At 37.2% G+C, this 21,349-nt stretch overlaps 1 protein-coding gene across 9 annotated transcripts in view; it reads right to left on the bottom strand.

Annotated features, from left to right (window-relative positions):
• LOC124171869 (battenin) overlaps positions 1-19,569 on the bottom strand; it is a 68,348-nt gene extending 48,779 nt beyond the window's left edge. The window contains exons 1-3 of one of the 9 annotated variants that reach the window (XM_046551233.1): positions 19,552-19,569; positions 16,956-17,004; positions 2,465-2,622 (exon numbers count right to left, since the gene is read on the bottom strand). In XM_046551233.1, the coding sequence (XP_046407189.1) occupies positions 2,465-2,622; positions 16,956-17,004; positions 19,552-19,554 (210 nt within the window). In that variant the 5' untranslated portion in view covers positions 19,555-19,569. Of the gene's footprint in view, positions 1-2,464; positions 2,623-16,955; positions 17,005-17,097; positions 17,206-17,359; positions 17,491-17,567; positions 18,116-18,554; positions 18,612-18,686; positions 18,706-19,145; positions 19,253-19,551 lie in introns of those variants that run through there. The other 8 variants (XM_046551231.1, XM_046551232.1, XM_046551236.1 and 5 more) reach the window with 8 other exon arrangements.
• Positions 19,570-21,349: the final 1,780 nt, after the last annotated feature.

Genomic DNA, 21,349 nt, shown 5'->3' with positions numbered 1-21,349 from the left:
AACTAATTGTGTGATAGAAAATAATTTCTATTTCCTGACAATTAGTTCAATACTTACATGGTAAAAACCGTTTCATGATGAATAGGAGAATAGACAATTTACCGTGAAGTGAAAATTTGTAAATATATTTTTGGTTTCTTTGTGTACTCAAATGCACAGATATTTTATTCATTGGGGGTTTTACTAACGTGAAGGCGTGAGTGAGGAGGAGAAAGGAGAAGGGATGCCAGGTAAGTTGTTTTGAGGTGAAGGGGTGGTAGTGTGTCGACTGCCAAGGATCAGGGAATACCCAAATCGTTAGGCCAGGTAAGTGTAGAAAACCCTCATCGCGAAAAAGGTTGGGAGTGCAAGGAGGCAATTAGATACAAAAGCCTGGTTTTTCTTTATCCTTCCATTGCTGCATGAGTGACAGGAAATAAAAGCCTTGTCAAAACGCCTCGCGGTGGCCCTCCCTTCATTCCAAGAAGGTCCAGCTCGGGTGGGTCATTAGCGTGGAGAGAAGTTCAATCACGTTTTGTGGGAGGGGGGAAGAAGGCGATGAATGACGAATAAAGAAGCTTAGTGGGAAGGTATGGATAGTCTCAAACTGATGTTTGGGTCATTGAAACGCAACGGAAAGAAAAGGCGAGGGAAGTCCTCCCAGCGTGAGGGTATTTTTGCCAGAACATTCTTCCATCAGTCCCTCACGCAGAGCTGGACGAAAGAAAATAGGCACCTCTTCTTCTTCCCTACCACCTTATAACCCATGCTTCTAAAAATTTATTTTTCTGGATTTCCCACCTATCCAGGAGTAAAACCTCATCTGGTGCACTCCCACGCATCACATTTACCCATCCATATCTTCGGAAACGTCCTCAGTGAGGGAATGGGGCTCCGCGAAAGGAAAAAAAATACTTCTAGCTCCACCTCCAAAGTGGCGTTGGGTTCTTTGACATGTCGCTTGTTATCCCATATTATTTATATTTCAAAACCCATAAGACTTGATTTTTTTAAATGCAGGATATAAGCTCCCAGAATATTCGTAAGATTTGTCTTGATCGCCAGAATCTTGTAAAAATCACGAAAGTAACACTCGTCTCTTCTCACTTCACCTACAGCTGTTCGATTTTTAACGTTTAATAACTTACCCTTCTATATACACTGCAAAGATATAACATATGGGTGGACGCAGTGAAGCAAAATTGTGTCATATGGGCATAAACGAATTATATTCGGGCCTCATTTTTAGTATTTAGATACATAGAAATATAAACAATATAAACATTTGAAAGCGGAGTTTGTCCAGAACTGCACATCAGAAAAATATTTCAAACAACCACTACACACGAAATTAAAACTTTCATTTGAAAATAACAGACAAAGGGAACAGAAATAGAGAGCATTACAGCAAGCAACAAATGGAAAAGAATGCAGCGTTCAAGATTTTTTATTATAACTTCCACTATAATGGGGTAAATCTAGCAAAACACGGTGATAAATAAAGATAATAGATGTATTTACCATTATCAATCAGAAAAATTGTAAATATAGGCTAACTTTGAAAGATAATAACAAAAAATGATGCGGCGCCGCTGTGGTGCCCTAAATCCAACGACGTAACTGAATTTGTAGATCCATATGAGGGTTAAAGAAGTCTTTCTTAGACAAAGACGTGTGAGATATTTATTGGTGTAGTTGTTATCGCTATCATCATGGCTGAACTTTTGCTAGGCATTCGATAACCATTCAAGATTGTTGGAACTAGTGAAAGTTGTGGTTCCGTTAATATGGCAAAGATTTTGCTTTAACATGACTATTCAAGATTGTTAGAACTGATAAAAGATGGTTTAGTTGTTCTGATAATCATGGCCAAACTGCATAGCTTTTCGATAACTATTCAAGATTGTTAGAGGTGATGGAAGATGTGGAAGTACAATTTAAGTTTTTATGACACTGCTTCAAAAAAGATTTCAGCTGTAACTTCTGTTTTTATCTTTTATTTATTTAGAATTCAGGATTTGTGAAATTTAGATTCTAAGCATATCCTACATTATAAATTTACAATATTGGATGAATTTGTATATTTGAAAATTTTTCAATTGAATTTTTCCAGTAGAGAAACCCAGTGAAACATGCCGCAATGTGATTCCTACCCCCAATACATTGATTTTTTTAAATTCAATGATTTTAAAATGATCACTTTATCACTCAGAGGTCCAACCTGAGCATTGCTTAGACAAGTGGGGAAGACTTCACCCCAAACTAAGCCACAGACAGAGTTGGGAAAAGTGCATTTTAATTATACTTTACATACAAAATACAAATTAAACAAGAAAATTGTATTTTCAATACAAAAGACAAAAGCAATTTCAAAATATTTTCTTAAAAATAAAACACAATCTACTTTTCCAAGATATTTTGGTAAATTTAGAAAATAAAGGATCAAATAAATTCTCTAATTCCAGCGCTTTCCATAAAAACTCACCTGAGCAGATAAAATGTCATGAGCAGCACTCAGCATTACAACATATCCATAGTTATTGCATAGACCTAAAATCCAAAACCCAGTCAGGTTCCTCCATAGTCGGGCTCTCTTCTCTGTCCTGGCTTCACTTTCCAATGGCTCTACTGACAAAGGGCTCCCTGGAATTCATAACATCACAATAGCATACATGCGATGGCTAGAAATTTTGAATTAAATATAAATTAACACAAGAGAGCATGAAAAGCAGATAACCACTATCACTGATCATCACGCTGAACCAGCGGCAGATATCGAAAAAACTCATGGGGGGGGGGGGGGGGGGGGGGCAAGAAAGATATTTTGAGCTACCCTTACTTTTATCGTAGTGAAAAATAATCAAGTCACATGCAAAGTTTAAGTTATATTTAAATTGATTATACACACATACAAGACAATGCTATCTTCTGTTATAAAAAAATTATAATTGCTGTTCTGCAATGTTGGACAAGGGGGGGGGTTGCCCACCCCCCATATGTATCCGCTACTGCCCTGAACTACACTATTAGCTATGGATTATCATTAGCTATGGATGAATAAACCCAAAAGGACAATTGAAAAATACTAAAAATCAGTTATTGATCAATTTGGAATACGTATTTCAAGCCTACCATGTGAGCAGCAATCATGAAATCCACATTCATTGCCAAGGGGAAAAAATTCCTGTGGACCAAGACTTGAACCACAGACCTTAAGCTTTCTACAAAGACCACCGTACTATTAAGGTTACTTAATTCAGAGGTTCTTGGTGCTAGATATTAGGCCTTGGGTCCATCCAAGATGGCAATTCCAAGGAATATGGGCCTCCAAGAAGCCACTGCTAGTAGTGGAGTACATTTTGACTTACCTATCAGCCAATCACTTCTTTATACTTCTTCAGAATATTTCACCATTAACAACTCTCACTTCTTCAAAGTATGTGCTGATTGCACTCAATCTATTGGGAAAATACATTAACATCCATTTCTCTACATGAAACCACTTATGATATTTGCCCAGCAGTAAATAATTATCTTCTTGCTTAGTGATAATATTATTATCATTGCAGGTTATGGCGATTAGAAAAATGGTGGTTATATATGTGACTAACATTCCTATAAAATCACAGAATTATCGGAAACACGCCTACATTTGACTGTGTCCATTGCTACTGCCTTAAAAGGACACACACCTCCCACTTAAATGGCATTTTTTTTGGAGACTGATTACTCACTCAAAACAAACCATAATTTTGAAATTTTCAGGGTATATTTTGAAGACCCTGGTCTACATTTGCCAGAATCTGATATTTGATAACTTCTAATTGGTAGTTCCTTAAATGCAATTTTTTTTAATTTGAGAAATGGGAAAATGTTGACAACCTTCTAATATACTCTGAAAATTTCAATATGATTGCAGAAGTTTTAAGTGAGTATTCATTCAGCAAAGAGGACAAAATATGATTGTTTGAGAGTACATAATATAATCTTCAGATGCAATTGTAGCTCATTTCTCAGGAGTTTAAGATCCCTCATCCCTGTTATAGCAAATACAAGAGGTTCAATTCAGCCACAGTCCCAAACAAAAGCAGACTGCTGCTTATTTTTCATTTGCTTGAGATTTAAGGCTGATATTTGAACTGAGACAATGAATCTTTCTCGAGCTTCCAGCCAGGCTAGGCTCTCCATTTCCACTGCCGATTCATTCATTCATTTTATTTGCCAAGAAATCAATTACATCAATGTGCATTTATATAAGGCACGTCAAGAAAATTGCACATGTCCAATAATTAATTAATATAAAAATACCTTAATTATATATACAATGGGATAATACACTCATTCGACTCCCAAGTACTCATTTACAGAATAAAATAGGGTTTGAAGTAAAAAATCCCTTACTTTTCTTCTAAAAACACCGATAGTTTGAATTTCCTTCAATCCAGAGGGCAATCTGTTGTACAATTTTATACCCATGTATTCCGGACCCAAGGAAACCCCTTTGGTTCTAGCGTGTGGTGTATGCAAATTGTCCTTGCCTCTAGTGCCATGATTATGAATATTTGAGTTTTTAACAAAGGTGAAATAATTGCATTTTACACAGGTAACTAAGGCTAATACATACATACATGGAAGAGGAAGTATAAAAGTCTTTTGAATATTGGTCGACAGTGAGCCCTATAGTGTTCTTTACCAATTAGACGCACAATTCTCTTTTGGATCACAAAAATCTTTAGAGCCTGGCCTGATGATCCCCAGAACGCAATTGTCTGCTCCACACTGGAGTCAAACTCTCCATAATACAATGCTAGCAGCACCTCAAGTGACACTGTAGCTATAATAGTTCTTATCAAAAAACAAAGAGAACTGAACTTACTAGATTATTCACCTGCGGCTCCCAAGAAAGATGTTTGTCTATTTGGAGACCAAGAAATCTGAAGGTATCAACTTGTTTCAGCTTCTCGCCGTTTAAGTCAAATATAAGCTCCCTCTTCGGTGCATTAATTTTTGAGAAACGGATGAACTGTGATTTGTCCACATTTACACTCAAACCACTTTTTACACTCCACTCATCTAGGTTTTTTATCACTTGGTCCCCTAAATGTAATAATTCATCACATTTTGGAGCATGTATAAAGAAGTTGGTATCATCAGCATATAAATACCCGGTTTCACAGTAGGCATTACAGTAAACAATTCTGGCAGATCATTTATAAAAAGTAGAGATGGGTCGAATAGCAAATTTCTCGGACTCGAATATCGAATTCGAATATTAAATCATTGCTCGAATATTCGAATACCTCGAATACTAAACAATGAATGCGGGAATGTTTGACTCGGTTGCCTATGCAGCAGGAAACACAAGATTTTGGGGAGTAATTTTGATTTCCTTTAAAGGATTCGAACAGGAATTTAGCTGATTAATGGAATATTTAAATTTTATGGAAACAATTGGGCATATAGTTGATTCAACTAACATCTCTTTCAAATATTCTAAGGAGACACACCACCTCGCGAAAAATGATTGCATGCCGTCTCGTCATTTACACTGCCACGATGGATTTCTGTCTGATGTATACATTCTTATCTAAGTAAACGCCACTTCAGCTGCATGCCCATCTGATACTCGGCATCATCTACCTTCTTATTTTCAACAGGTAGCTCGCTTTACCTCCACTCCTGCTGTCAAGTGCTAGCGGACAATCCAAGGCGTTTTGCAAAAATACACGCGCTTCTCCACCGGATTTTCTTCGATTATTTTCAGTCCATCTTTGGAAGTTCTCACGAGATAAGAAGATGAATTCGAGTTGCTATCACAGAGAAACCAAATATCCTGAGAAAATATCCCTTTGTCAGTGACTGTAACAATTGAGATTTATAGCACAACTCATAAATTGTAACTTGATATGTTTTCGGAAAAAATACCCCATCAATTTCCGAGAAGCTCAGCTGCGAGGATATCGAGTTTTGCCAGAATGCTGAGTCTCCGTTGTATTTTGACAATAGGGTAGTTTCCTTCATCAAAGAAAACGAAAGGCATTGATTGCGATTCGTTACCCACCATTAGTGTATTCATAATACACAAATTATTTGGTTTTTGAAATACCGGTTTAGACGAATGGCAAGGGTCAAATTTTATCCTCATTTGAAAAAGGCCAGATTGGCGCCCATGCGATTCCACTCCGCATGACGTCACAGGGACCTAGTTTCTACACGAGAGGATAGGAGTTATACATCGTCTGAGGTTACCAATGCATGCATGAGGCACAGAGCTCAGGGAAACGTCTTAATAATCACCTATTAAAACTGGCTAAGTTCGGAAAGTTTTCTTCGTTTGATAAGGTATTAATAAACCTTTTTTAAGCCAAGCGCTACCATTCAGCAAGGTACTCAGCTATCCGCTAGCATCCTGCGACGTATCAGCGCTAAGCCTCGCCTCAAGGTCACCTCACCGGGCGGGAGGGGGAACCAGAAATACGACGTAGGGAGATATATCCCGGCATTCATACTTAATCGTCGCGTTTTCGCGCGCTTGAAATTTTTCACTTTTCATTTAATCGCGAAAAATAGATGTTGTCATTTAAAAATCTAAAAGCGTGAAATACGTACTCCAGGAGTAATAATCTTTCGATTAAAGCAATAAAAAAATAATAGGAAACCACCCTATTATTTCCTCGCATAAAATGCTTAAATAAAGTCAGAAATACATCGCGTTAGGTCTTATTCTTTTTTAAATTACGCGCACATTACTAATATTTCAATCCAAAAAAAGTGTAATATCAATTGCCGAAAGTCATTGTTAGACATCTTTTGGGCTAATAGGTGATTCATGCAGCAGTTGACCTCCAGAAACTGGGAATTTTGAAGCAGGTAGGCTGAAAAAGGTCAGTGGGAGAGAAAAAGGGGGGCGCAAAACACGTTTCTATTGTTCTCGTGTACCTTGATATTTTTTTCGAAGCTAAGGTCTTCGTAATGTGATCCCTGCGCGAGCTGGGACCTTTTTTGTATTTCGGTGAATAGGAAAGCCTCAGAGGGGGGGCTGGTGCTGAATGGAGGGGGATAGCGGATCTTGGGAAATGCGCTAATGTAACTCTCCCACGGCACTCAGTTGACCTCCAGAAATGGGGAACTTCGAAGCAGGTAGGCAGAAAAAGGTCAGTGGGGGAGAAAGAGGGAAGGGTGAAACACGATTCTATTATTCTCCTGTAACTTGATATTTTCTTTTGAAGCTTTAGATTTATGGTCTTCGTAATACGAACCCTGCGCGAGCTGGGGCCTTTTGTTTGATTTCAGAGAGGAGGAAAGCATCGGAGGAGGGGCCAAGGGCGGATGGATGTTGGGGGTAGCGTATTTTGGGAATTGTCCCCTCGTCGAACTCTTTTCACCGCTATAATCCACGAATTTGATGTAATTCGTCAACTTGCCTAAAACAGTGCTGCGTGCACTCAACGACTACAGTTCTCTACATTTTTCTGAGTCAATTACCAACGACATGCGTGCGACAGTGTATGACGCGAAATTCAAAGTATTCGAGGTATTCGAGACGGTACCTTGAGCATAACTATTTGAGACCTCGAATATCGAATACTTTCTAGTATTCGAGGTATTCGAGTATTCGCGGATACTATTCGCACATCTCTAATAAAAAGTAAGAACAGTATAGGCCCCAAGACTGAACCCTGTGGAACACCCATGTCGATTGTCTTACAGTTAGACTTAAATGTAACACCATCTTTGATAATACTCACATATTGTCACCTCTGTCCAATATAGGAGCATATCCAATTCTTTGGGTTGCCCCTTATACCAAAATTGTCCAGTTGATGACATAAATCTTGATGTTTAACTGAAGTGAATGCATTGGCAGAGCCAAAGAACATACCAATCGATTCATTCTTTAAATCCTCCGAACAGAGAATTTTATTAATGGCATGAAGACAAGCAGTCATAGTTGACTTTCCTTTGATAAAACCATGTTGTTGCCTTGAAATGAGCTGAAATTTATGGAGGTAGGACAATAGTCTACCATAAAATGCCTTTTCAAAAACTATGCCTAGCTGATTTTGAATGGCAATAGGTCTGTATGAGCTAAAGCTATCTTCATCACCCTTATTCTTATACAGAGGTATTACTCTAGAAGATTTAAGAGCTGATGGAAAAACACCCTGACTAAATGATAAATTAACCAGGTGTAATAAAGGATCAACGACCCAACTGCAAGAAAGTTTCAACAGATATCTAGGTATCTCATCAAGCCCAGCTGTACCTTTGGTGCCTAAATTCATGAGAAGCTGAATCAGCTATCTATATCTACAGACTAGCCTGCAAGCCACAAAAAAGGTTAAGATGATTCTATTTAATTACATAGATCCGATTTTTCAATGCATCATTAAAACCTAGTTCTTTTTCAATAACGAAGTCATTTAATTACTAGAATAAAGGAAGGAAGTTACTTAGTTACTGAATTATATTTTCAATAAAAGGAGTAAAAATTAATATATTTTAATTTGTGCCAATGAAAAATTTTAATTCCACAGCCTGAAGGTGGAATGCATTTTGTATTTTAGGTAATTATTTAGAAATTACAATAGCATTTTTGTATTTCAAATACAAAATTCTACTGTTGTTTGTATTTCATATATGAAATAAAATTTTAGGATTTATTTTTGTTTTGTACATAAAATACAATTGATAAGTATTTTCCCCATACAAGTCTGTCTGTGGGTGTACAGTAGGGTGGTCCTTATTTTTAAAGTTTTTGACTTTCTTTCAGAACACCCCCCACTTTTATTCCATTTGGTGATACAATAAAAAATGAAAATTACTTTTACAATCGGATACTGGGAAAATGTGCCGCATCGCACTTAAAGTTTTGAAATTTTGGTATTTTTGGGTGTTTTTCAGACATAAGTGAAGATGATGTCACTCTCAGATTATTCTATCGCTTTTCTGTCTTCTACAATGACTCATTAGACATATGCAGAGAATCACCTCAAATTTCTTTCATTTCTGCCCTTTGGTTCCCAAGATATCGTACCGAGAGTGAGTGCACGCCACCCCAGTCAGACAATTTGGGTGGCACGCGGGTTGCATACTCTCAATATTTGTTGATCATTCTCACTGATCGTAAAAGCATAAAATTCTTTAGATTTACTTCAAACTTAGTCAATACATATAACCTTGAATGCTATATTCATCTCTGTTCATTGCCAAAACGGGCTTAGTAGCAGTGGTTTAGTCTCCATATCTAATAATAATATAATAATAATAATAATAAATTGTTTATTACTCAAAAAAATAAAAAGTACAGAATAGAATTAATTACATAAAACGGAGTAACTTTAGGTAGCCATTGAGGACAACCTGTTTTTTGGCTACCATCATTTACATAGGGTCATGCTGACATATAAACATTTTAAGCACAACATTTAAATTGAAGCAAGTACGTTCATGTATTACATGGTATTACAATATCATAGAAGAAAATCCTCCACACTTCGCATTCTAAACAACCAAGACTGAATATTTTTCATAATTACGTTATTATTTTTTGCTTTCAAACATGAATCAGGTAATAAGTTGTACACTTTTGGGTCTATAAACAAGAAACAATGTTTATACAGCGTAAGATTAGTCCTAGGTAAGGTAATACGTGATCTTCGTAGGGTGAAGGAAGGACAGTTGTATAATAATAACCCCGTATTTCCACTTCTCATAAAAAATTGACGTAAAATCTAAATCTTATATCTAAGTGCTTCTATCTAAATTCAATGAATCATTTCTGAGAGCTAACCTCCTGAATTGTATGTGAAGGTGCTTCTTCTTGCATGTATTTGTTTGCCATTTTACAAGCCCTGGGTTTCAACTTATGAGATTTTATTTCTTAGCATCAGGAAAAGGTGGGGTTAGTTGAGAGTTAAGAGATAGGTGGGGGAGGAGCAGCCTTAGGTTGGGCGGATTTCTCAGTTTTGATGGATCTTTGACCAGCAGAGGGAGAAGTAGGTAAGGAACCGAGGGGCTAATGAGGGTATGAGTGCAGGAGGAGAAAGGAAGGATTGGCGAGGGCTCAGGGAACAATGGTTAAGAGTACTTTATGTGTCCGGGCATTGAAGATTCGGGCATAGGATAATGAAATCTTGTAAATGAATCCTCCCTCTTTTCCAACCCCATTAAGGAACTTTTACAGTGATATTTCCCAGTGACCATACACCTGTGTGCATTGACATATTCCTGGAATTTTTTCCAATCAGTGCCACTTAAGAGAAAATTCCACTGTGATTCATGTGCCAATTGTACCAATGCAATTCCTGTGATGAATATGGAAAACTACAAATCAGGCATGCTGGACAAGCATTCTCGAGAAGATTAAAGGACGTAGCCGCAGATATGATATTTGTGTTGGAGTAATAAGAACATCACCCTAGAAAGGACTCCTCGAATTAACTGTAACATTTTTGGGCGGTGTTCCTCTGCAAGGGATGTTGCGAGGGAAGTTGCTCAGTTAAGTTTGAAGTTTTCAATATTTTCCATTACCTTATGATCGACACTACAACAGGCTCTCAATTAAATTACACTGCCCTTGCTGATCTTTTCAATCAACATTTTTCCAAAACTCCTAGCTTAACCTCATCCAATAACCCTTTCAGACCGTCATTCAGCACTACTATGTCATTCTTTACTAGTCCCTGCAGAGAATCTGATCTCAAGTCAATCATTACCAGACTAAGCCGCAAAGAAGGTACTGGTCCAGATGAAATAACTGGGAAAGTGATATTATCCTGTTTTGATATCATAAAGTTACCTCTAATACACTTACTGAATGAATCACTGAAACTGGGCATTTTCCCAACACCACTAAAAAGGTCAAGAATAATTCCTCTATACAAAAATAAAGGCAGCAATGATGACCTCAATAACTATAGGCCGATTACACTACAGAATACATTTTCCAAAATTTTTGAGAGAGTCATGTACACTCAACTAATATCCTACAAGGACAAATTTAACCTCTTTTCTAAAGACCAACATGGTTTTCTTCAAGGGAAGTCCACCACTTCTGCAATTTATCGAGCAATCGACAATGTACTACTCTCCATTGATAACAAACGTGAAACTTTGGGGCTTTTCTTTGACTTCTCCAAGGCATTTGACCTAGTGAATCATAAGCTGCTCTTGTGCAAACTAGATAGTATGGGCATCAGAGGCACACCTCTCAACTGGATTGCATCGTACCTTCACAATTGATCTCAGACAGTAAATCTTATGATCGAAGGCACTAAACATACCTCTAGTATTTGTTCATCCTCAATGGGTGTCCCACAAGGGTCCATCCTTGGACCTTTTCTATTCTTGATATACATAAACGATTTACCTACAACTTTATCATACACAGATAATATTACACCAATCCTATATGCGGATGACACAAATGTGATCATCTCCTCCTCTTCACGTAGCTACCTAATTGATAAAGCTAGGCAAGTTACAGAAATACTTGGTAAGTGGGCCAATGAAAACCATTTAATTGTAAACGCTGAAAAAAGCAAATTGATTAATTTCTCCACAACGAAAAATCTCTCATCAAGCCTACTTATTAAAAGTAATCACAAATCAATTGAGCAAGTGTCTTCTCTTCAGTTTCTGGGTGTATGTTTGAGTTCAAATCTTTCTTGGACCCAACATACTGATCTCTTGAATCATAAACTAAGTTCCACATGTTACTTACTGCAAGACAACTCAGTAGTTCAGTAAGAAGGGATACACTCCTTACTCTGTACTATGGGGAGTTTTATTCCCATATCTTACACAGTATAATTTTTTGGGGCTCCTCTCATATCAACTCATTTCGCATTTTCAGACTTCAGAAAAAGGCTGTTAGAATAATAGCCCAGAAACCATCCAGATACTCATGCAGACCCTTATTCAAGGAGCTAGGCATTCTGCCACTGCCTTGCATTTATATTATGATTACTGTGTTGTACATCAAATCTAATATCATAAGCTTTCCCCTTAATAGTGACCATCACTCCCATCACACAAGATGCAAGCATGACATACATTACACTACTGCAAGGACAAACTTAAACAAACTGGGCACGAGGGAAATGGGGGTACGACTTTATAATAAACTCCCAGCTGATGTAAAAAATATTTAAAAATTTAATGCTTTTAAAATACAATTAAAAAGGTTCCTTCTTTCAGGTTCATATTACTCTTTGGAGGAATATTTACATGAGTTAAGGGCTTGATGGAATGTTATACAATGTGATTTTTTTTTCCTTTTCTTTGTTATGAGTAATTATTATATGTGATATATATGTACACTGATTTTATGCTTGTGAAGTAACTTATGTTTTTGATGGACATGCCTTATACCTGTGCAAATGTACCTTGGTCTTTTGGGCAAATAAAACATATTATTATTATTATCAGTATTTCCCCCTTCGATATGAGTTGCTTAGTAGTATTTGGCTCGATAAAAGTTCATTTTTGTTTTTGGAAAAGGATGTTTTATTCAACGATTTTTTTTACCACCTTTATCACAAAACGGATCTTTTTACCGACTTTAAAAACTAAATTTTGGTCAATTTTTATACCACTAAGTGAAGCTTTTATTTACCATAATCTAGGAGCCCTACTTATACATAATCGAGATAAGTCTAAAATATAACCTATATTTACCTTCAAAGAGAGGGTGAATAAATACATTGATTTCTTATAAATGAATATGTATGTACATACTTACTTATGCACATATCATGAAATGCATGGGTTCATGTCACTTCATCCAGGCATGACACCCAGCGACTCGGATTTTGATGAAACCTGACAATTTTCATCGTTACATGTAGGAATGAAACAGTGTATAATATTTTTTGGTTATCTCTAATAGCTTTTCTTTCATGACCATATGAAGTTTGGGTGAAACTGCAGTTTTTCAATGAATGCTGTCTCCAGAGGCACTTGTACCTCAACAGAAAAACTGATGACAGCAGGCAGTCGGCTAGAGATAATTCACCCACTAACACTAGCTCTGACTTCGTGGAGTAGGAAAAAAGTAGCCACCGAATTTAATGTTGGTGAATATGCAATTTGGCAAGCTAGGGAACTTCTGAGAGTGAAAGTCATCATAGTCGCACCAGATCCAAGGAGGGGCAAAAACATAGAACAAACTATAGTGAACTTCAGGGAAGTTCACTATAGTTTGTTCACTTATAGTGAAGTTCAGTCATTTCACCAAAATGATGCTGCTGGGCATTAAATGATGCTGGGAATGAAAGATAAGGTGAGTGTGTCCAAAAATGTCCAAACGGGCTGTATGCAGCTTTTAAATTTGAATACCCAGATGTAAAAATAGGGTTTTCAAAATTCTGTCTGTTGCGACCTAAATGGTGTGTGTTGGCAGGCTCCTCTGGATCCCATTCTGTACATGTCTGAGCTATCCATCAGAATGTGTCACTTCTTCTCCATGTATGTTTCATAGAGAAGACCTACAACGACATATTTGATTATGTACTTGGTATGTCCCAAAGATAACAGGGATTGCATGTTACAGCACTGATCAGAATGTATTTCTGACAAACGACTGAAGGAACATCTGAAAAGTAAATTTCAGGAATGGGACCCTGAAGATGAAGTGACATACAGTACATGGGAGACAACAGATTGGACCCAACAGATTAGGTTAACAGTAACTCTGGATGAATACATAAATAGTCTGGTGAACAATCTGGAAAAATTTCTCCCATATTCCTTCATGAACAAACCCCAGGCAAGATACCTGAAAGAACTAAAAAATAACCAATAGCTAGATGAAGCTATTGTTTTGCTGGATTTCAGTGAAAACTACCATTATGTGATACAAGATGAGGTTCAGGGTTATCACTGGAATCAGCATGTCTGTTCCCTACATCCAGTGGTAATTTATACTCGTGGACAGCTGCTGATAGACCTCTGTGTGTCAAGTTTTTGTGTTTTTTCTGACCATCTGGAACATGATCTAGCTTTCATATTCAACATGCAAAAAATATCACTCCATTTTCAAAGGATAAGTTCCCTGAAGTAATAAAAGTGCAATATTTCAAAGATGGTTGTGCTGGCTAGAACTGTAAAAACTTTATAAACCTGTGCCATCATCATCTGGACTTCAACTTGCATGCTTCTTGGTCAGTTTTTGCAACTAGTCATTGGAAATCTCCATGTGATGGGATAGGCAGAACAGTTAAGTGAATTCTTACTAGAGAAAGCTTTCAAGGGGATCTGGGTAGCACAATGACTTCAATTGAACATGAGTATGAGTTCTGCAAGTACAAAGTAAATAACATTTCATTCTTCATTTAGAAAAAAAGCAACTATGTATCAAAGATTTGGCAACAATTAGAAACTCGCTAGTGCCATGGAAAAACAATCCCATCTTGCAGCTACAATTCTTTTATTCCAATTCCAAAAAACATTATTGCAACAAAAAAAAGCTTTGATGCTACTTTCAGTTCTGTCCACAATTTCTTAGTAAAGACAAGTGGGGAACAAATTGTAACAAAAAATTTATACTAATTCTTCTGTGCCTGCTTGTACAACAATCGCTGGTTTTTTGGGCTGGATAAGTCAAAGGATGTTGATCAATGTGATATAAAAGTGAAATTCTTGCATCCTTATGGGCCTGCCTCAGGTGAAAATTTGATGTTTTTTTTAGAGTTTTTGATGCAAAATTTCTAAAATCTGCAAATTTTCATTAGAATCGGATGAAAAGTATGGCTGAGACAAATTATTTCCCTCTGGAGGTACAAGTGCCTCCGGAGACCGGAATCATTGAAAAACTGCAGTGTCACCCAAACTTCAAATGGTCGCGAAATAAAACTAGAAGAGATAGCCAAGAAATATTTTACGCTGTTTCATTCGTAAATGGAAGGATGAAATTTGCCAAGTGTCATCAAAATCCGAGTCCGTGGGGGTCATTCCTGGATGAGCTGACATGGAATGACCCATTTACGAACCCTTACGACCATGCTAAATCATTTCACCGGCCTTCACAGGAGAGTGAGGACATCAATTACGTACCCCAAGTAACAACAGTTACTCTGTCAACCCTCCCATCACCAAGGGTTCAGGAAGAAGATACTTCTTCATTGAAAATGAGGCTGACTCAGTGGCTGATTCGTATGGGAGGCACAGGGGGTGTGTGCCCCCCCTTGCAGGACTGCCCGCATTGCCGAACATTGCAGAACCACGAATAAAATCAACAGATTTAGGCGTTACTTGGTGGAACGATGAGATATTCATGGTAAAATAAAAAACACAGTACTATTCCACAACCTTATATTTTAGCAGTCTACTAGTTTCAACGTTACAACGTCATTATCAAGACTAAGTCTTGATAATGACGTTGTAACGTTGAAACTAGCAGACTGCAAAAATATAAGGTTGTGGAATAGTACTGTGTTTTTATTTTACCATGAATTGCAGAACCACAATTAAAACTTGCTACATCAAAAGATATCATTGTCTTGCATATGCGTAAGATCAGTTTAAATAAAGCGATCTTAAATATTATATTTAACTTGATTATTTTTCATTACGATGAAAGTACAGGTAGCTCAAAATATCTTTTGCACCTTCTTAAGTTTTTTCTGTATCCGTCACTGGGCTGACTTTGTACAACACCAGTTCAGCTGGACTCATTTCACCACTCTATGAAAGTAATTTTTATAATTATGATTGAAGTGTATTATTTAAATTAGTATTTTCATTTATCCTTTAATGCACAGTAAGAGTCTTATGTACATTGACACCATTTTTTCAATAAACTAAACACTTGAAAAATAGGTGAATTCCAGGTAAAGAGCTTCATTTCACACTTTCAGAGCCATTTGGGCTCTTTTCCCCTCAACTGCCAGAAGCAGAGTATTGTTCTTAAAAATTATATGAACAAGAGCTACATTTACTAAAGCTATGTATACATGTTTGGTCTTAGATTTACTGACCATTATTTCAAATAAATCCTCATAAAGGTAAGGGTACATCTATACCTATTATCTTACAATGTGTCCAAAATCCCCCTCACAGAGTCAGAAAAAAATTAAAACCTGAAATATTCATAGTGGCAGTCAAAACACCACCATTTTTATTTCACAGTATATTAGAGCACATATAGAGCACCTCCAATTGAAAAAGATTGGATGAGTTAACTACTCTGCCTTTTGGTGATAATTCTGAGAATATGAAGTAATGGTTTTGAGCTCAAAATATCGGTTAATTAACAATTGTTAATATTATTTTGACTACCATATCAATCCAGGGGGAATAAAAGACATTACTTTGTAATCTATGTACTTGGATAGAAAAGGGGTCAAAATTTCATTCAAATATATTATGTGGTTTCTGAGCTATGAATTTTTACCTTGTGCCCTGCACTCTGGAATTTGAATCCCACTACCACCACTTCTGAGCAAGCATCTCAAACTTCGACCCCTTATATCTTTTATACTATGATAGTGAGAGAGGAAATATTTCACATGGGTAATTAAATAGGTGGTAGTAGCTAGTGACACAAATTCCATCAAAATCCTAGTCGGTGGGTGTCATTTTGAAAATTTTCTGGGTGATTTGACTTAGAATGACCCTGCTATACTCTCCACAGAGCAATTCAAAAACCATGAAATGTACCATGTCTTGTGTTAATGGAATGCTGCATTACCTCATGAGTATAATAATGTCGAATTATGGATATTCATTGCACACACCTAAGAAATCAAAAGGCAACCACACTCAAAACTTTGGTTTTTATACCATTATGTTATAAAATACACTCCTTAAAGAAACCTACCCAACACTCTCACCTCTGATTTCACCACCGAATAGTCATCAAAACTGAGCCAAGACAGATTTTAAAAATTCACCAGTAAGATCAATCAGTTACATTTATGAAGGTGTGGAATGCAAACTAGTCTTTTGAATTAATGCTATATAATAATACACACCGGGTTCTGGAGAAGACTCGGGTGAACCATTACTATCCATTTCTAGGTCCTAAAACGAAAAAGACAGTAATGCATCATAACCACTTCACAGCAATTTCCTATAAACCAAATTTACTGCCGCCTTGGGCATAAATTAACTCACGGTTAATATGAGAGCATTCGTCAACTCTCAATGTTCTAATGGTCTAAAATATAAGAATTGAGGACGCACTGCCCTCGTGACTACTAAATGAAAGATATCACGGTGGAGAATGACTCGAGAGGATGATATCACTGTAGCCTTTAAGCTCATGCATTGGCAATACTTATGCCATGTATCCTCAACAATCATATTGACATGGGATTTAGTTGAGCCAAACTTATGAACAAGATATTGAAAAGGATTTATTCACAAAAGGTAATACCAGTCAGGGTTCCGAAGGTAGGAAAAAATTGTTTACATAAGATAGTAACATTAAGGGGGATAACAAACCCCCTTGATACTAATGCCGCGTAAACAAAACGTGCAATTCAATCAGCGTGACACAAAAAAGTACGCTTTTTCGTCGTCTCCCTCAATACTCCTTCGAGCAACTAAGTTATTCAATAGATAGTAAACAAGAGATAAAATACCTCCTAATTTCAAATGACGAGTAAAAACCGATGCAGACGAATCAGAGGCGCACACAAAAATAATCTCATAGGTCTTCCCTCAGTATATGTTACACAGTAATCTAATGAGTATTGCCCAACATAACTAAACGTATGATGCTTTCGCAACTTGCAATCATTGTTCTGAAGAGACAATACTCAAGGGAAAGTTGAGAGGTATCTGTTATGACGACCATAAAGCATCAACGATTGGCTAACATACAGATTGGCGGTAGACAGTCGATACAGAGCACGTGTTGGAGTTAGTAATTAAGGTGTAGTTCACGCACGTTCAGCACACGAGGAACCACACTGAATACCGATATGTCATGGATTGCCTATTGCTGAAGGCTGGGAATACGTAATTCTTGGCACAATCGCACGGCTAGTGTGGCTTGGTTCTGGTCGCTTGCTGCTTGTAATGATTATTACAGCGTCTTCTAGGCGATTCATCGGAAGTATATATTACACAGTCTGATTTTAATCATCGGATAATAATATGTTACTATTACTGAGAAATATACTGTGATTTAACCCTAAAGCAGAGAGCTAATTTATTTTCGATGTCAGCACCGAGCTGTCGTTTGTTTCGCACTGCATAGCAAGATAGCTCTACTTATTGAATACAGCGAACATGTCATGTCATGTCTGCTGAATGTACCTGATTAAGCTTATTGAAAATGAAAGAGTACCCATTCATTTCATCTCGCGTGAGTATAGTCCTCCTGTTTCCCACTATTTCCTACCAAAGTATTGCGATAGATAATGCGTACTCCAACTCAAATTTTTGTTTGGCTATGATTCAGTGATACTAAGTTACTTCTTTCGATCTAATAGTGATGGTAATACAAACAAATCGTGCTGGAAGAGTTATGTATTTTCATGATTTTCATTTAAAGAAATTATTGGGAGTAAACCACCGTGCTGCCTCTCGTTGATAGGATTACTTGGGATTACTATTGAAATTACCTCGGGCAAGCAATGCGTGGAGGGAAATGGATAGTTTTGCATTCAAGGAGCCGCACAAATATCGCATACGAGGTATCTAGAACTAATATCACGATAGTAATCACATCGTGTAAGTCCACCACCCAATCTTACTCATATATATAATAGTTTCACAGGAAGTGGCCCGCTCAATTCCCATTTGTATACACATATATGTAATCTTTGTTTGTTCAGTCAGGTTTATCTACTTTGATATGCTAGCTTCACGTTTTGAGCGAGGTGGATAGATATGGCATGTGTTCACGCATGTACTCCGTGGCTCCGTGGTCACGAAACAATAACGTCAAATATTGCGCTGACCAGCACCTGTCCTGCCTGTTCTGAGGTCTACAATAAGTGAAGATGGCTAATAACACTTCCACCAAATAAAATGTGTTACCGAAAATAAGTTACCATTTCCTTTAAGGCTTGTAGTGCATTTCAACACACTTCAATGTTATTTAATCTGACAATAGTGTAAAAACGTATCTCGTGTAGGTAGCTTAGTTACTTGCAGCTTTAAATTTCCTCCCAATATTTCTAATTGCTTTATTGATAAGGAAGCAGAATTACCATTACTTCTGAGTATTACCGTCAGGCTCCACATATGTCTTGAAGCATATTCAATAACAGTTCCCAGAACAGAGTTTCGTGATCCTCTTCGCTCTACCGTCTTCTTATCCTATTTTCCTCGTTCCCTCGCATGAAACATTCGTAACAATCTGAACTGCGAAATGTATTCAAATAACCTGGGAAGTGATAACGTGATAAGATGTGTGTCATCACTCGTGAAATGCGCGAAGTTTATGAATTACGTTATACTTGGCAATAAACCTTAGCAATCTTAATTTTTAACTCATTAGCTGATTTAGGCTTCTTTATTTATCTAATGATGGATTTTTCGGAACGTTTCTAATGTGAGCCTCACGCGGAAGTTAGACTTGAATTCTCCGGTTAGTTCGTAGGTAATACCACTTACCATGGCAGTTTTCTTTTCCCTCGATATTGATTTCCGTTATTTTTCTTCCACGTCTCGCAGACGCGTTATGAATTTCCCGTCGTCTCGTCCAGTAGTTCAATCCTTTCATTCTTAGATAAGTGTGATTGTTTTTCTAGAACGAGGAATGTCGTACATCTCGCTCTAAAGAAAGTTTGGTGTAAATCTTTTCGTTCGTATGTTCAAAGCTTTATTTTTTTTGTTTTATTCGGCAAACTCAGTCCAATCTTACAATCTCTTTTTTCCCATCATTAACACAATTCTTATCATTTTCTATGTGTCCTCATAGCCTAGGGATATTGCTCACTTCGCTCAACTATTTTATTTGAAAAGTATTCTGGAAGTGTCTTGATGGGTGCAATCACCTCTCATCAGGTTGCACTCTGGATTGGAGCCAAACCAACGCTTAGAGTTGCTGATGGACTCTAGATAGAGGGAGGGGACTCCTGCCCAGTGGCAGATTCAGGGGGGGTCAAGACGCCTTTCCAAATTTTATCTAAAATTTGTAATTTCTATTAGTTTAATAGTTTTATTATCCTTGTGAAGGAGTGCAGGGAGTTTATATGCAAATATACATGCTGCAAGTTCCAAACATGAGAGAAATTTAAGTAGTAATTATTGTAAAGTGTAGCACTCCCTGTAAAATGTTTTACATACGTGGGAGATCGTCCCTATCTCCTGGGGAGTATTCCATACTTCCTCGAACCCAGGTCATGACCCCCCCAAATTTGATGCTGAATCCACCCCTGCTCGTGCGCCCCAATAGCAGGGTATATGTATGCCACTGCCCTGAGCATTTCATCACCATCAATTCGCCCAGTGAATCTGACCTTACCATGGAATATATGAGTGGAATTCCTAAAATTGTGAATAAGCCTTCAAAAAACAAGTTGAAATAAGCAAACTTAACTGCTATTACCAAAACATGAGAGGTATAAGATCCAAAATAGTGTAATTGCAAATGGGGATTATGGCTCTGTGAGTGAAGCTTTTATATATTAATATATAAAAGCTTCACTCACAGAGCCATTTAATTAACTGAAACCAATTTAACTAAAGACATTAATGATTCAGAACTTGACTTGCCACATTGATAATAATAATATTTATTTGCCTGGAGATCTTGGTACATACATGTTCTATGATATATGGCACATTAATGTTTAGATACAAAAAATTAATAAAAAAATACCCATACAGAACATATTTACATAGTTAAATATTCATGAATAGAATAAATGTGTCAAAAAGAACTCCTTCACCTTAAATTTAAAACTTGACATTTTTTCCACACACTTGATGTTTCCAGGAAAGGGAAAAAGTCACAGCTTTCTTCCACATAGGCCCAGGTGCGAATCTCATCTAAAGATTTTGTAGTATAAGTCCCGTTGAGAAGCACTAACTCACAAGTACCTTGATAGCTGAGGTTATTAAGGTGCTACTTCAACGTCTTCCAATAGGTAAGTTCTGGGTTCAAGATCATGTGAAGTCTAATTTTTTTTTCTGTCTTATAATTTTAGAAATCACTGTTACAACTCATCCCCATTCATTTCATTTAGTTGCTTAGCGATTTTTTTAATTTTCATGTTAATTTATGGATTTTTAGTTTTAATATTAGTCCTACCCTTCATTGAGGCTGGCCCAACCTTTCCCCTACACTCCAGGAAGGAGAGGGCCTACCCACCAATGTTCTAAAATACCCTTCGTCTACCCTTGCTGAAGGGTATAGGAAAGGTAGACCTATCCTTCCTCTACCCTTCATTGAGGCTGGCCCAACCCT

This window comes from Ischnura elegans, chromosome X, assembly GCF_921293095.1.
Source record: "Ischnura elegans chromosome X, ioIscEleg1.1, whole genome shotgun sequence".
In the NCBI taxonomy this organism is placed as follows: Eukaryota; Metazoa; Arthropoda; class Insecta; order Odonata; family Coenagrionidae; genus Ischnura; species Ischnura elegans.
This window is presented reverse-complemented; position numbering and strand designations above follow the sequence as displayed.